This window comes from Ictalurus punctatus, chromosome 13, assembly GCF_001660625.3.
Source record: "Ictalurus punctatus breed USDA103 chromosome 13, Coco_2.0, whole genome shotgun sequence".
In the NCBI taxonomy this organism is placed as follows: domain Eukaryota; kingdom Metazoa; phylum Chordata; class Actinopteri; order Siluriformes; family Ictaluridae; genus Ictalurus; species Ictalurus punctatus.
This window is the reverse complement of record NC_030428.2, coordinates 27196167-27210801: the sequence shown is the minus strand read 5'-3', so window position 1 is coordinate 27210801 and position 14635 is coordinate 27196167. Positions and strand designations below refer to the sequence as shown.

The 14635-nt window shown below is 43.9% G+C and overlaps 1 protein-coding gene and 1 long non-coding RNA gene across 5 annotated transcripts in view; one reads left to right on the top strand and one right to left on the bottom strand.

The window, feature by feature from the left end:
• The window catches only part of LOC108274366 (uncharacterized), a 43575-nt gene extending 36427 nt beyond the window's left edge, over nucleotides 1–7148 (top strand). Inside the window, exons 3-4 of the long non-coding RNA XR_006983494.2 lie at nucleotides 4530–4771; nucleotides 4911–7148. This is a non-coding gene — a long non-coding RNA (uncharacterized LOC108274366). The remainder of the gene's footprint in view (nucleotides 1–4529; nucleotides 4772–4910) is intronic.
• The window catches only part of mkxa (mohawk homeobox a), a 38788-nt gene that overhangs the window by 14208 nt on the left and 9945 nt on the right, over nucleotides 1–14635 (bottom strand). For all 4 annotated transcript variants that reach the window (XM_053685148.1, XM_053685147.1, XM_053685146.1 and 1 more), the window contains 2 exons: nucleotides 12879–13032; nucleotides 10140–10469 (listed from right to left, as the gene is read on the bottom strand). In XM_053685148.1, coding sequence (XP_053541123.1) covers nucleotides 10140–10469; nucleotides 12879–13032 — 484 coding nt within the window. The remainder of the gene's footprint in view (nucleotides 1–10139; nucleotides 10470–12878; nucleotides 13033–14635) is intronic.

Genomic DNA, 14635 nt, shown 5'->3' with positions numbered 1-14635 from the left:
TCAATCCGACGCGTTTCTAAATGAAAATATAAATCCGTACGTCTAGTGACGGCACTAATTCTTCTTAAAGTACAAACCGGAACTGCTTTTGACTTCATGGCCCCAATATTGGGAAGTTGGACCGTGACTGACACGACTTCCGTCTCATCTTAATGTCGTCACAGTAGTCCAATTTAAATTTTGTGCTGCCGAGTTGTCACGTTAACCATCTCTTGAGCGTTAGACGTGCGTTTGGAGTAAACAGGATGTAGGGAAACGTGTCGGTCTAAGATAATACCGTTAATCCTGACTATCATGCAAGTATGTGTGCGTGGGCGCTCTCACTAATGCCCTCTCTAGCCATCTCCGATGAGGATCTGTCGAGTTAGATTAGCATTGTAGACAGGTCGATGTTATTGGTGCGGGAAAAAGGCCATATCACAGCCATCGGTACGTGCAGACTTCAAACAGCGGCCTAATGCTACCGAGAGTAGCTCGTGACTAAGCCAGATATCTGTACACACTCGCGTCTGAAAACATGAGAGAAAGACAGACAGAGAGAGAGAGAGAGAGAGAGAGAGAGAGAGAGAGGGGGGGGCAGAGAGTCATGTTGAAAGCATTTCCCTGATGTGTTATCACTTAAATCCCTTTCAGATTGTACACAGGTAACGCTAAATCTCTGGCACATCACGAGCCGGATCCGGTGCCAGCTCCACTCGAGCTTGGTGCAGTTGGGCCGTGGAGAAACCTTGGAGTGATTAGACGTAAACAACTTTATAATCACAGCCTTCTAATTAGTAATCTCCTCCTGAGCCAAATGGAAACTCTTTGTGTCTGTGGTAATCTAGTGCGAGTCTCATCTAGCCTCATCGTCTTTTCACAGGACAGCGCAGTAAGACATGGTACACTTACTCAAACTAAATCCAGACCTCTGTGTACCCTGGTCGAGTACCTGTGCCTGTTTCCCATCACGTCATGGTACCCGAGACCAAGCAGGAGTTCTCTGGAGGTTGTGAGATGGTTACCTCATTTTACCCTATGGAGCTGGGAGTATTCATATATTCAGGAAAAAGGCGTTTATACCAAGTGTCTAGGTATCTTGATCAACAAGGTAACCCGGTGATTTTCAAAGTGAAGGTTCCTGCAGTACACCTGAAGTTCCTGACAACGTTCCTGGATTCCTGAAACGGTTCCTGCTGTGGAAATTCATCATCAGAGGAAAAGCAGAGAGCCTCTACAGTAATAACGGCCAATCTCGATCTCGTACCTCCTCCTTCACGGCTTGTGGAAGGTTTGTGCGTCGCTCCGAGACTCGGGAGACTCAGGAGAGCGCACCCGCTCCGGCCCGAGCTCGTGCGCTCGGCCGCTCGGCGCGCTGGCCGTCGCCGAAGAGCCGCGATCTACCAGAAGAGACGTTTAACGTGTTTTCTCTTTTTATGTCAGAGTGAAATTGGACTCCGGTATTCAATAAGTGACTGGCACGTATGAGTCTCAAAGGCCTTGTCAGACATTACTGTTTTTATTTAACATATTTCTGCCTCCAGTCTCTGCTTAATGTCGACTGACCTTGGAATTTAAAAAAAAAAAAAAAGTATTTCTTTTCATGTCGTAAAACACGTAACATTCTCGGTCAAGTTAAAAAAATATATATTTTTAAACGTCTTACAGCGCACAACCGAGAGCAGGACGAGGGCCGGAGAAACGAAAGAACCCCGCAGGAAACTAGAACGATCCGCTATTACTGCAGGACATTATGTTATGGCTTTCTTTTCTGTTTTCTTTCTTCCCAATTCTCATCACAGCTCATAAAATCCGCATTTCTTCTGTTCTCTGTTTAAGGCCAAAAAAAAAAAAAAAAAAAAAAACCCCAAAAAATGGGAATTCCTATTAACGGAAAAACGATTCTGAATTTCAGATGAAGCAAAAAAAAAAAAAAAAAAAAAAAAAGACAATAAGAGTGATCGGACCAGTCCTGGCCATCTCGTTTCATTTCAAACGAATCGTTCTCGTTAAGACCTAACGGCACTCTATAAATAGTGCGCTTTTTAAATCGAGGAAAAATCACTCGCTGCTGTTGGCTCAAATGGACGTCCCATCGATATTTCTGTCCACTAAATAATGATGGATGCACGAAGCCATTATGATTCATTTACGCATAACAGGTGGCGGATGGCAACGCTTAAATCCTAGACTCCCCAAGAAGCCATTTTACACAAGGGGTCAGTTTCAGCTCCTAAAATTTCCTTTTAAGAAAGAAAAAAAAAAAAAAAAAAAAAAAAAAAAACACAGATTGCTTTTACACATCTGTCTTCCATCTGAAGCATTTCATTCTTCCTCAAGCACGATGGTATTCATAATGACGTCCGCCGTATTAACGCGCGCCTTCGTGGAAATTTCAAAACGCAAACCTAATGTGTTCTGGTGACCTGTAAAAGCAGAGAGAGTCAACATCGCGTCTCCGGCGTGATCCACACAGCACCGGGGTTCAGAACGTTCCCCCATGACCGATCCCCGAACCGCACGGACTCACACACACACACACACACACACACGCTCGCACTCCCCTCGTAGCGTTACACAGCGACGCGGATCACACAGGACGTCCTGAAATCTACCGCGCGTGGAAGATAAACACCGAGCAAGATTCCAACTATTTAATATCCCGTTAAGGCATCGTTTAAAAGAAAATCCCTGGCATGTGCCCTGGAATTCTCCCGCTCCTTGTTTTCAATGACATTCCCAGCAGGTTTGTCTGTTCATTTTATTTTTATTCTAATCTCCACCCCTCCCCCATACAGTGGCCTGCATATGGTGTATTCGGTTAACCTTAAAAAGCTTTAAACAGGAACGATTTCGATGATATTGATGAAATTGTAAAAATGAATGGAATTTGTATACCGTTTTAGATCGGTTTATAAATAATTGGGGGGAAAAAAACTGCCAGGTGGTGCAGCAGGCAGCGTGGCCACTTCCTAGCTCCCAGATTCCCATTTCCGACCCAGGTTACTCATCGGGTTTCACGAGTTCTCGTCACGTCCATGTGAGTTTCCTCTAGTTCTTTGGATTCCAGCTCGCCTGTAAGTGTGAAATAGCGGGTGTATACGTACGCTCGGCGTCCACAAAACACCGAGCCTTGCTACGACGTTCGGCTACGACGGCACGGAGACCACACCGGGTTGCAGACTCATGGAAACGGGAACACTTGGTGTGTCGTGCGTTCCGAGATGCTTTTCTGCTCACCGCGGTTGTACAGAATGCTTACTTCAGCGCTACTGTAGCCCTCCAGTCATCTCAGACCGGCCCGGTGATTCTCCTCTGATCTCCCTCATCAACAAGCTGCTTCAGACTGCAGATCCGACGCCCACGGACCGTCGTGTGGGGAATTCCCAGCAGATCAGCAGATTCGGAAATACTCAAAACCAGCGCTTCTGGTACCAACAACTATACCACGGTCAAAGTCACAGAGATCAGACTTTTCCCCCAGTCTAATGTTTGATTTGTGAGCATTAACCGAAGATCTTGTCCTTTTATGCATTGTGGAGCTGGCATTATTTCTCATTATTTTTATAATAGATATAAAAGTCGTTCCATTTGCTATGAAAGTGCCCAAAGTTTGTAGTACTTTGTTTGCAAACCCCCAACCCCCCCCCCCCCCCCAAACAAGAACCAGTTAGTCTACCTTCTAATACAATAGTACACTAATCATACTAGTGAATGTAACACATCATAATTCAAATGAAAATTAAGCCACGCCCACCATTAATCTAAATCTCGGCGATCTCGGCGAACATGACTTATTAACATCGGATCGGTTTATTTCTCGTTCGCGGACACTCGACGGGATCTTGCCATATGCGAGTCCAATGAAAACCTTAAAATCGCGACATAGATTCGGATTTTCTTCTAGAAGAATCCAGACAGCAAGTGTTCAGTGCTGGAACACTTGCATTACAGAACATGGAGATTACGTAGAAATAAATAAATAAATAAATAAATAGATAGATAAATAAACAAGACACTTTTGAGACACCTGTTAGCAATAAACAGTGCAGAATGATTTATTTATTTATTTTTTTAAATCACCTTTGCATTTGACTCGCCCTTGAACATCTCGATTTTATTTGAACCCGGGGGACGGAATGATCATCTACAGACGGTAGAAGAAAAAAAAAAAAAAAAAAAAGCAGCCCTTCACGGTCACACCGAGTTACGGCTGAGCATTAGCGTTTGTGCTAGGCGTCCGCTGTGCTGAAGCGAGAGCGCTAAGAGCTAACGCAGCTCGCAGACGGAGAGACGGTGGAGGCTGTTAAAAAGCCACACTGTTCACGTCTGAAATTTCAGCCTCCTGCTGTAATCGTCTGAGTGCCTGCAGTATGAAAATCCTCTGGTATGCAGCGAGAGAAGGGAAGAGAGCGACAGAGCGAGAGCGAGAGAGAATGTGATCTCTTTAAAGGAAATGATGCAAGTCCCTGAAGCTGAAGAAATCTCCTGTTCTCATCACAACAGGAGTAAAAAGTCAAATCTCATCATTTGTTTGTTTAATATTCCAGACTGACCTCTCTAATCTGGCCATGTGGATCGAGCAGGTGTCCTGCCAGCTCTCAGAGTGGAAATATTTTTTCCCGTTGTGTCGTGTTCACACGCTCGGCGTTGAACAAACTGCTAACGTTCCCGAGCCCGGGTGTGATTGGGCCACAGAAACGCCGTATTCAACGCTGCATCTTAACCAGAGGTCAGAGGGTCACTCAAACGTTGTCATGGCTTCTGGATGAATCTTAAGACGGAGATGTGGGTGTGTAATGCCATACTTATTATTATTATTATTATTATTATTATTATTACTACTGTGCTTGATGATAATGATGTTGTTAAACATTTGAATAGCGCTGTGTAAAGCATCTCAGGATGATTTCGGACTCTTTCCGTTTCAGACCCGGGATAAACGCGAATCACGTCTTTATTAGGACAAAACGTGACGAACTGAAGCCGAGCAGCGGGATCTCGCTCACGCCGAAGTACAAACATCGTTATCAGTTATGAGCTGCTTGTGAACAAGACACCGTGTTCTGGTGTGGAGGAAAACAAGAGAGGAAACACACACACGCACACACACACACGCACACTGTAGCAGACTACAGTCTACCATATACTCACTTCAGCAAGCTCAGATCAACCTTCTGTGTTCGATCAACCTCCATTAATGACCTGCAGGTAAATTCATCTCTAAATAAGTTTCTTCAATCGGCGATATTTTAATTCTCTGTGAGAACGTGAGACGAGAGGTCATGTGCACGAGGTCCTCTCGGGCTTCCCTCAGCCTCTGTCTCGTTCCCTGATATACATGATAAAGTATGAATAGTATACAAGCAGTGGAAGCTCAGAGGTTAGCCTTGAAAAAGTTCAGAGTTTAAATCCAGGCTCTGCTGCTGCTTGGTCCTCACCGAGTGTCGCAACCTGCTCACGACCATAAACGCTAGCCTGAACCATTTACCCACAATGCAGTTGGACTCGCTGCTTAAACATATTTAATATCACTGGATAAAAGTGCAGAAGAGAAAAGAAAGGTGTTTTTCTTTACTTTCAGAAGCAGGTGTGTGTGTGTGTGTGTGTTTAAATATTGAGTTCTTAAGCTTTTAACATACGCGGACCGGGCTACGCGAGGAATACAAAATAACACGTGCTTTTTAATCTCGTGCCTGACAAATGTTTCTTTAAACAATTAGATAAGGAAAAAAAAAAAAAAAAAAGCGTGACACAATTCGACATTATCTTTTAAAAATAAGCGCAAGAATATACATCGCGACTGTTAATCAAATACTTCAATGTTTTGAGAAAAGTAAAAAAAAAAAAAAAAAAAAACCCAAGTGAGGTATTTGTTTAAATAGCTTTTTTTTTTTTCCATTTAGTACCGCCCTTCAGACGCTAAATAAGATAGTTACATGTCTCCCAGAAGACAAAATACTAACAATTTACACAGATCATCCTGTTCAAAAGTTTACACGCCCCCCCCCCCCACCGGCTCTTGATGTATGGTGTCGCTTTCTTAGATTTGTATAAATTCAGCTATAATCTCTTATGTGAATCTCTTATAATCTTGTGAATCTTATGTGAATCTCTTACTGTGTAAATCTCAGCTATAATCTCTTATAGCGTATTCAGGACAGAACTAAATAAACAACAACATGGGATTTTTATCACCCGTCTTATTTTGTTAACAGTCGGTGCGTTTACACGGACGACGCTAATCCGATACGGACCCGATTGAGACGATACTCTGATTAAGAAACCAGCATGTAAACAGAGATTACTGACGACCTTAATCTGATTAAAGTCACACTCGGAGTAAACACGGATGGAATTAAGACGTGTGGAGTATTCCTGTGTTACTCGCGTTATGGACGTGCGTTACAGACGTGTACACACCTTAATCACACTATCAACGCCGTGTGAGAGTTTTCACCGCATTGTGCGACAGGACACGTACACACACGGCAGCGCTCGACCGTTTGACGCCAAACGAGAGAGCACGGCTGCGTCCCAAACCGCGTACTTACCTACTATATAGTAGGAGAAATACACGTATCTCGGCTACTATACAGTAGGTAAGTACACGGTTTGGGACGCGGCCCACGTCTTCAATCAGTCGTCTGTTTGCACGTACAGCACGACAAATAATTAACCGCACTCGAAGCGTTCGTAAAAGTAAAAATGAAACATCCAAAACTGTATACGGTCCCATAACGACGACCGACCGTACGTCGATACGTGAAATTCCGGAGGGACGTCGGACGGCGTGACGCGGGGACGTAACGACGTGTGACGTTAATCCATCTACGTTCTATAACACGTAGCACAGGAGCATGAAAGGAGTATTCTAAAAGCGCCTCATGTAAACACCTTCATCAGAATATTATACGTCTTATTCAGAGTAAGGTTGATAATTACATTCCTGCTGTCCGTGTAAACGTAGTCAGTGTTAAGATTTAGCAGATTCTGCAAGGGGTATGCAAACTTTTGGGCACGACTGTGAGTCAAACTTGAGAAAATGAGTCAGAATTGAGAGGAGTTCGAAATTTGAGATAATAGATCAAGTTTGAGATGAGTCAAACATGAGATATTAAATCAATATTCTGAGATAAGTGTATATTATTGAGAAACATATTGGTGCGGTCAATTTTTTTCTCCCCCATTTACACCCCCCCCGCCCCACACACACACACACACACACACACACACACTGTGAGTGCTACTGTAACCCGCAGAGTAACTAATGTCACTAAGCACAGCTCTCACACAGCCTGCACTGCGAGACACTACATGAACTCTCCGACCCCGACACTCGCCTCCTCTGGCCTTGACGCCTATCTCCTGCTCGCTGCACCGTGGCGGGTGTGAAGGCATGTAACTTGAGACTCGTGTTGAGTCTACGTCTCCGCTCCTCAGATTAGACGAGACGGAGATAAGGAGAAACGTTTGAGAGAAAGTAAGAGCATGAGACGATGAGTGACTAAGGCAGGATTGATATCGGTGTGAGGTCTGCTTCTCAGCAAGACAAAATATGAACTTACATAACCGTAATCAGCTGTAGGTCGATTTGTAGAACACACACACACACACACACACACACACACACACACGGTAGGTTCAACGATTACCCTGCTGTATTATTAATACACACACGTCTCGGAAATATCACAGGTGTAAACGCACCAACACTCACACCGGCTGCATTAATAACGGTGTCGACAGAGAGTCCTCATAAGGATAGTAAGCCAGCCCTGTGTGTGTGTGTGTGTGTGTGTGTGTGTGTGTGTGTGTGTGTGTGTGTGTGTGTGCATTTGGACAGGATTAGTTTTAAATGCTGAGAAAATGGAATAATTCTTCATTAATACCAGAGTACATCTGCGATTTTAGTCCTGTCTGAATCGTTAATGTCAATCTGTACAAACTGGGTGTTGGTGTCAGGAAACATTCCACCAGAATTTACACACTATGAGGTCTCTCGGGTAATACACACACACACACACACACGCACACACGCACACACGCACAGTCTGACCTGACATGTTGGTAACGATCCACTTTTATGAGTCTTCACGATTGAAGTATGTTGACGCTCTAGAAAGCGCACGTTGCATTGATTTAGGCCCAAAACCGAGCCAAAATTACTGACTGAGCTCAAAAACACCAAGCCATAAAACATAGAAAATGTCCAAAAGGACTTCTGAGAACAGTGACACTTCTTGTGGTCTGAACCGTTATTCATGTGTACGCACTTCGAAAACTCTGAACTTTACAACTTCGGGGTTCTGGAAGGGTCGAGCTGCTAGGAGAACCCTTAAAACCCAGCGTTTCCTCATCAAAGATGGCTTCAACCAGAACCCTTTAGGAGGACCGGGATCCTTCGTTATCCCTTTACTAACAGTTCTAACCATGAGTTCACCGAGTACCCAAGCTACATGTTGAACGCCGGATAGGTTCTAAGTATTAAGAAGAAAATAACAACCAATAATTTGAGGCTTGTTCCACACTCTTAACGAGGGTTCATCGTATAATTACGATCTATTAGCGTGCAAAGACTTTTATTTATTTATTTATTTATTTTTAACTTGGAACATTTTCTGATAGTTCTACATAGAACCTTTACGGTTTCCTCCAGAAGGAAAGACGAAGAACCCTTCACGGTTGTATATTTGTGATAATAATAATAATAATAATAAAACTTTAAGTTGTATAGCGCCTTTAAAGGCAACAAATCAACGATGAATACCACAATCAACAATAAGCCAACCTAAAAAAAAACGTATTAAAACGTTTTCAAATGTGATTTAAAATATTCCAAGTGACTGTTCTTCACGAAGTAGGTTCCTCATCTCGGGTGCATATACAGAAAAAGCCCTGCCGCCCATGGAACATAAACTTGTTTGACGGACAACCAAAAGACCATGCTGAGCAGACCGAAGATGACAGTTTTGGGGTAAACGGTGTTAAAAGCGGAGATAAATACTCCTGAGCCAGTCCATGAAGTGACGTAAGCATGAGAACTTTAACTGGAGCAACATGTAATTATTAACCCCAACTCGCACAAACGCAAACCCGACACTAAGCACCTACACTTAAGATCAACACAAACAATTAGCAGTATAAATAAAGAAACGAACAAATTATCAGACGCATGCACCATACATCATTACGGACATCGTCTGGTAACAGACACCTCCGTAAAATCCATCCTGATCAGAAGGTGTTGGGTTCAGACCCCGCCGCCGCCAAGCAACAGCTAACCACACCCTCGAACAAAGCACTTAACCCAGAACTACTCCCTGTCTGACCTTAACTTCTTGACAAGCTTTAGGATCTAAAAAAAATAAATAAAAATTCACTCTACCATTGAGACATGTGACAATAATGGCTTGAGTTCTTCCCTCTAGCTCCTGGAAAACTGAAAATGGCTGCATCCTCCAAAAAAAAAAAAAGAGCCAGTGTCTACTGACGTCTTCAAGCAGTCATTAAATGCAAATAAATCGAAGATAAGTACCAAACATGACACCGTTATTCAGCCAACCCATGACAATCACTAACCTTGGATGAAAGATAACACACACTTCCTCCAAGATCTGAACAGCTGCATGGAGTAGAGCGTGAACTGCTCTTTTCTGTAAATATGACCGAAAAATCATCAGAAAGTTGCTCAAACTGACTCCTCTCTTGGATTCCTGGTCAAGGAGGCTTGTAACAAACTCGGGAGCTGCCAGCGATTCGGCGAAACCTTAAGAGATTTTTTACACAACTACTCCACAACCTGCGAAGTCTGCTACACATGGTGGTTTAACAGAGACCGACTACGATCTACACTAATTTTGTGGCCCCTGCTGCTGCAATTGTTGGCCAAGAGACATCTTTAATTAAAAGTTGAGATCTTCAGGCTGTCCTATTTTTGGGAAAAACCAAGACCAAAGATGGCTCCAAGCCTCAGTGAAAATAAACAGGGAACACAACTGCCTGTGTGAATGATAGAAAGGAAAGGAAAGGACACATCTATAGCGTCTATCCGACAATACACCAACCACAGGGGCAACGCACACACCGCCGAGGTTCCACAGTCGGACCCCGCGCCCACACAGCCACACCCGGAGAACATATCCGCGATTACGTCTTACCTGTACGGTAGACGAAGTTGGCCTCTGTTTCCGAGCAGGATGGCGAGAGGAGATCCTCGTCATATTCGTTGGAACTGAAGGAGCCGGAGTGGTTCCTCCTGCGGGCGTCCGTCACACCGTTGGCCACCATGACGTGGCGCAGCGAGTCGTTCAGGTAGCGGTGTAGTAGGCTGCTCTTGTATTTTGGTGGAGACACGTAGTCCTCAGCCAACGAGGCGTCTGCGGCCGCCCGAAGGCCCGCCCCCACGCCGCTGCCCTCTTTTTTGATGACACTCTGATACATGGGCTTGCTGAACTCACCCGTCTGGGCTCGAGCAGCCGGGTCACCATCTGAGGACGGCACAGAGAGCACAGAGAAACCCAAGTGTTCAGTGTTTCAGCATCGATAACCGTCGCGAAAACAACCAGAAATATCTACATAGTTAGACAGACGTTCTTCAATTTCATAGGCTTCCACTCAAGATGGGATTGGTGTAGTGTAGTCTATTTGAAAGCGAAATCCACCAGTTCAAGGTTCTACATTCGAGGCTCCTCGAGAGGGACACTCTGAAGAACCTTTGATGGGATGCTTGATGGAACTTCTTTTTCTAATCATGTAGTTTTCTTAAAAAGGTGTTCAAAGTGATATATATATATATATATATATATATATATATATATATTTTTTTTTTGTAAAAGAGAAATCCCTCAGCTCAGGGATCTACATAGATCCTTTAAGGATTCCCAGAGAAAGACAAACTGGAGAATGCTTCAGTGAGCTAGGTGGAACCTCTCCTCTTCTAATCATGTAGCTTTCTACAGGGTTCCATTTGAAATCTTTTCTGAAAGAGAAATATAAAGCGGTTCAGAGTTCTATGGAGATTCTTTAAGGGTTGTTTTCGGGATGGAACCTGGTTCTCCAAGAGTACACTCACACCCTTAAACAGTCCGAGACATTTTCGAATGGATTAGACCATCTGGATCGGATTGTGCCGAATTAAAACAAAAAGTCCACATGTGGAGGACATGCTGTAAGTGAGACAGACAGGCAGGACACAGTGCTGAAAGACCGAGTTCCTCCAGCGAGGCCGAGTCAGAACCAGACTGAAGCACGGTTCACTTCCACGCCAAGTCTCCTACGGCTTTTGTTTGGGACACAACACCGTGTCGTCCTGCCAGAACCCAATTATAATCCCAGCCTCTGCTTATCAGAACCACATGCACGTATCAGAGTTCCTAAACAGCAGCCATGTTCTTACTGCTTTATGCATCTCCTCAGCGAGCAGCTCCGAGAGCGAGCCCGGGTTCAAGAGAACCGCACTGATGAACGCAAGTGTCCTGTCCTGTGTGTCCAGAGTCCAGTAAAATGCAGTGATTTCCCATGATTCCACTCAGCACCCTAGTGTCCCGGACCTGCTGAACTTAAAGTACTCCCTGAACATGTCGTAATAAATCCTGACAAATAATCGGCGATATGAAAATTGTTTCATATTTTTTAATGCCAAAGAAACCCAGGAACTTTTCCACACATGCTCCCTCGTTAAAAACACGAGGGTATATAAATATCCACACAACCGCATCATGGATTAAATGAGTTTATTAACCGGTTTTAATGATTTTTAAAATTCACTCTAGGCTACGATAAAACTGAAGATAATCCCGTGCGAATAGCGTCAGGTTGATTTTTCAAAAAATATTAATGATTTCAGGGAAATTGGCCAATAAGAACCAAAAGCGCTGGACAGAATGACGTTGGTTTAGAAACAAACGTCTCCCAGCTGACCGCTGGGTTCAGTGAGGACGTGTGACTGCTCTGGAACGTGAAGTGTTTTCTTATTAAAACTGTCCATATTGAATCATGTCCAGACTTCAGCTGGAATTTCAGGCACAACTGCGACTCTGAAAGCTACTACGTGTATCGGAGTACGTTTAGCGCTCCGAATATCCGCATCCGGGTTTAAACCTGGAGTGCGCACGACCTGAAGCCGAAGCTCAGAATTCCAGTCCTGATGCACATCTCTCCCTCTCTTCTCCACCACATGCTCTATGGGCCCTTCTGACAAACCTTCTTAGAAAAAAAAAAAAACAAGAGGAAGGAAGGAAGGAAGGAAACAAAAAGGAAGAAGGAAGAAATGAAAAAAGGAAGGAAGGAAACAAAAATGAAAAAGGAAGGAAGAAATGAAAGGAAGGAAGGAAACAAAAAGAAGGAAGGAAGGAAGGAAGGAAGGAAACAGAAAGGAAGGAAGAAATGAAGAAAGGAAGGAAACAAAAAGGAAGAAGGAAGGAAACAAAAAGAAAGGAAGGGAGAAATGAAGGAAGGAAGGAAGCAAAAAGGAAGAAAGAAATGAAAGGAAGGAAGGAAGCAAAAAGGAAGGAAGGAAGGAAGGAAACAAAAAGGAAGAAGGAAGGAAACAAAAAGAAAGGAAGGGAGAAATGAAGAAAGGAAACAAAAAGGAAGAAAGAAATGAAAGGAAGGAAGCAAAAAGGAAGGAAGGAAACAAAAAGGAAGGAAGGAAACAAAAAGGAAGGAAATAAAAAGGAAGGAAGGAAGAAATGAAGAAGGAAACAAAAAGGAAAAGGAAGGAAGAAATGAAAGGAAGGAAGGAAACAAAAAGGAAGGAAGTAATGAAGGAAGACAGGAATAGTTCAGCTCCTATTGGTATCTACTATTTGTATGTTTACATATGATCTGTTCATTAGTCTACATTGTGAGAGTGAGTGTGTGTGTGTGTGTGTGTGTGTGTGTGTGTGTTCTCACACCTTCTGAGCAGGAGTCATCACTGCTGATGCTGAGTCTCTCAGCATTGCCCTGTACGTATTTGTTGTAGAGTTTAATCCTGAGAGCCCAGCTGAGGTCCGGCTGCCGCACCGTGTTCTTCAACCGCCGTCGTGCATTTGCAAACCAGTTAGACACCTGACCATCACACACACACACACACACACACACACACACACACACACAGAGAGAGAGAAGACTTTATTCAAGCACCATGTCGACATCACCACATGACTGTTTGCAGCCACTGGAGTTCAAGTTAACGCATGTGTGGCGTTTCTGTTCACGTCCTCCACGGTTCCCCGGTTTCCTCCCAAAAACATGACAGCAGGTTAATTAGCTATGCAACATTACCCCTAGTTGTGAATGTGTGCGCACGTGTGTGTGTGCGCATGGTGCTTTGCATTGGCCTGGTGTCCCATCCGGGGTGTGTTCCCACCTCACACCGAGTGTTCCCAGGATAGACTCTGGGACCAGGTCCTGCACCACAAACAGGCAGGTCTTTTAGTCCATAGACCTCCAAATCCCTCAAGTTTTGAAGTAGGCGCACACACTTACCGGATAAGATAAAAAGGTAGAAGGTAGATAGATAAGTATTAAAAGTAGTAGTTTTATAAATGCATGTAGTGATGTTCCTAAGTATCCAGCCAGGTTAGATGAACTTTAATCAGCTTGCTAGCGTTAAACATGGAGATTATTCAATATTTATAAATACGAATGAAAAGTTCAGAAACTAAGCTGAAAATCCACAAAATCACAGAAAAGATCAAACGATCCACACACTGCTTTACTCGGTAAATGTTTAAAAAGGCCTCCAGTGGCATTTAGCACACACACACACACACACACACGCACACACCAATCTCCCAGCGAGTGCCACAGATTCGTCGTTGCTCCATTAACGCCCCTCCGACTGAGACACAGACAACCTGGGTGCTTATCCTGGCCTCCACTGTCCCCTGCCTAATAATAATCCTCCTCTCAGTCCACATGCTGTCTGTCTTCATGCAATAAAAGGCGCTATTTGACCCGGCCTTCTCCATTTCACAGAGACCAGAGGCCATTAGATGTTATACTAGAATAACTTTTCATGCCCAATAGACTTCAAGTGACTTATGACAGGCCTTGCACTGGGACCCTTCTTCATGCTAAAGTACTTACTCCTGCTACGTCCTGAACCGTCTGATCTCGGCTTTAGTTAGAGATCATATTCTGCAAAAAAAAAAAAAAAAGGCACGCACCGGACAGCCTTCAGCTTTAATGGGCGAGATGGAAGCCAGTGGCGTGTAGAGAAAACAAATGATGCAGTGTGAAGCGGGTCTGGATGTGGTACGTGATCGAGGATCGCTTAAAAAAAAAAAAAAAAAAAAAAAAAGCGCACGGCCTCCAAACGTCAGTCGATTGGAGTTGTGACGGAGAGCGGTGAAAAACGTCGCCGAATTCCCCGGAGCCGATCGTCAGCGTGGATCCCGATCTGAGTGAGCGTTAACATGTGGCGCGACGTATTCGCTAAGCTTCACGATGTGCGCTGCATCTCGGCTGTAGCACTACACGCAGAACGGAAACTCGAATCCATACACTCACAAACCCTGCCCTAAACTCCGAAATCCAATCCGTGACCAAACATGTCTGATATAAGGATATAAACACTCAAAACCAACTTTTAGCCATTTATAGTTACATTTAATACTGAGGATGGAATGCCTCGCTTTTTTTCCTCTCTCGAAGTTTAAAAAAATTA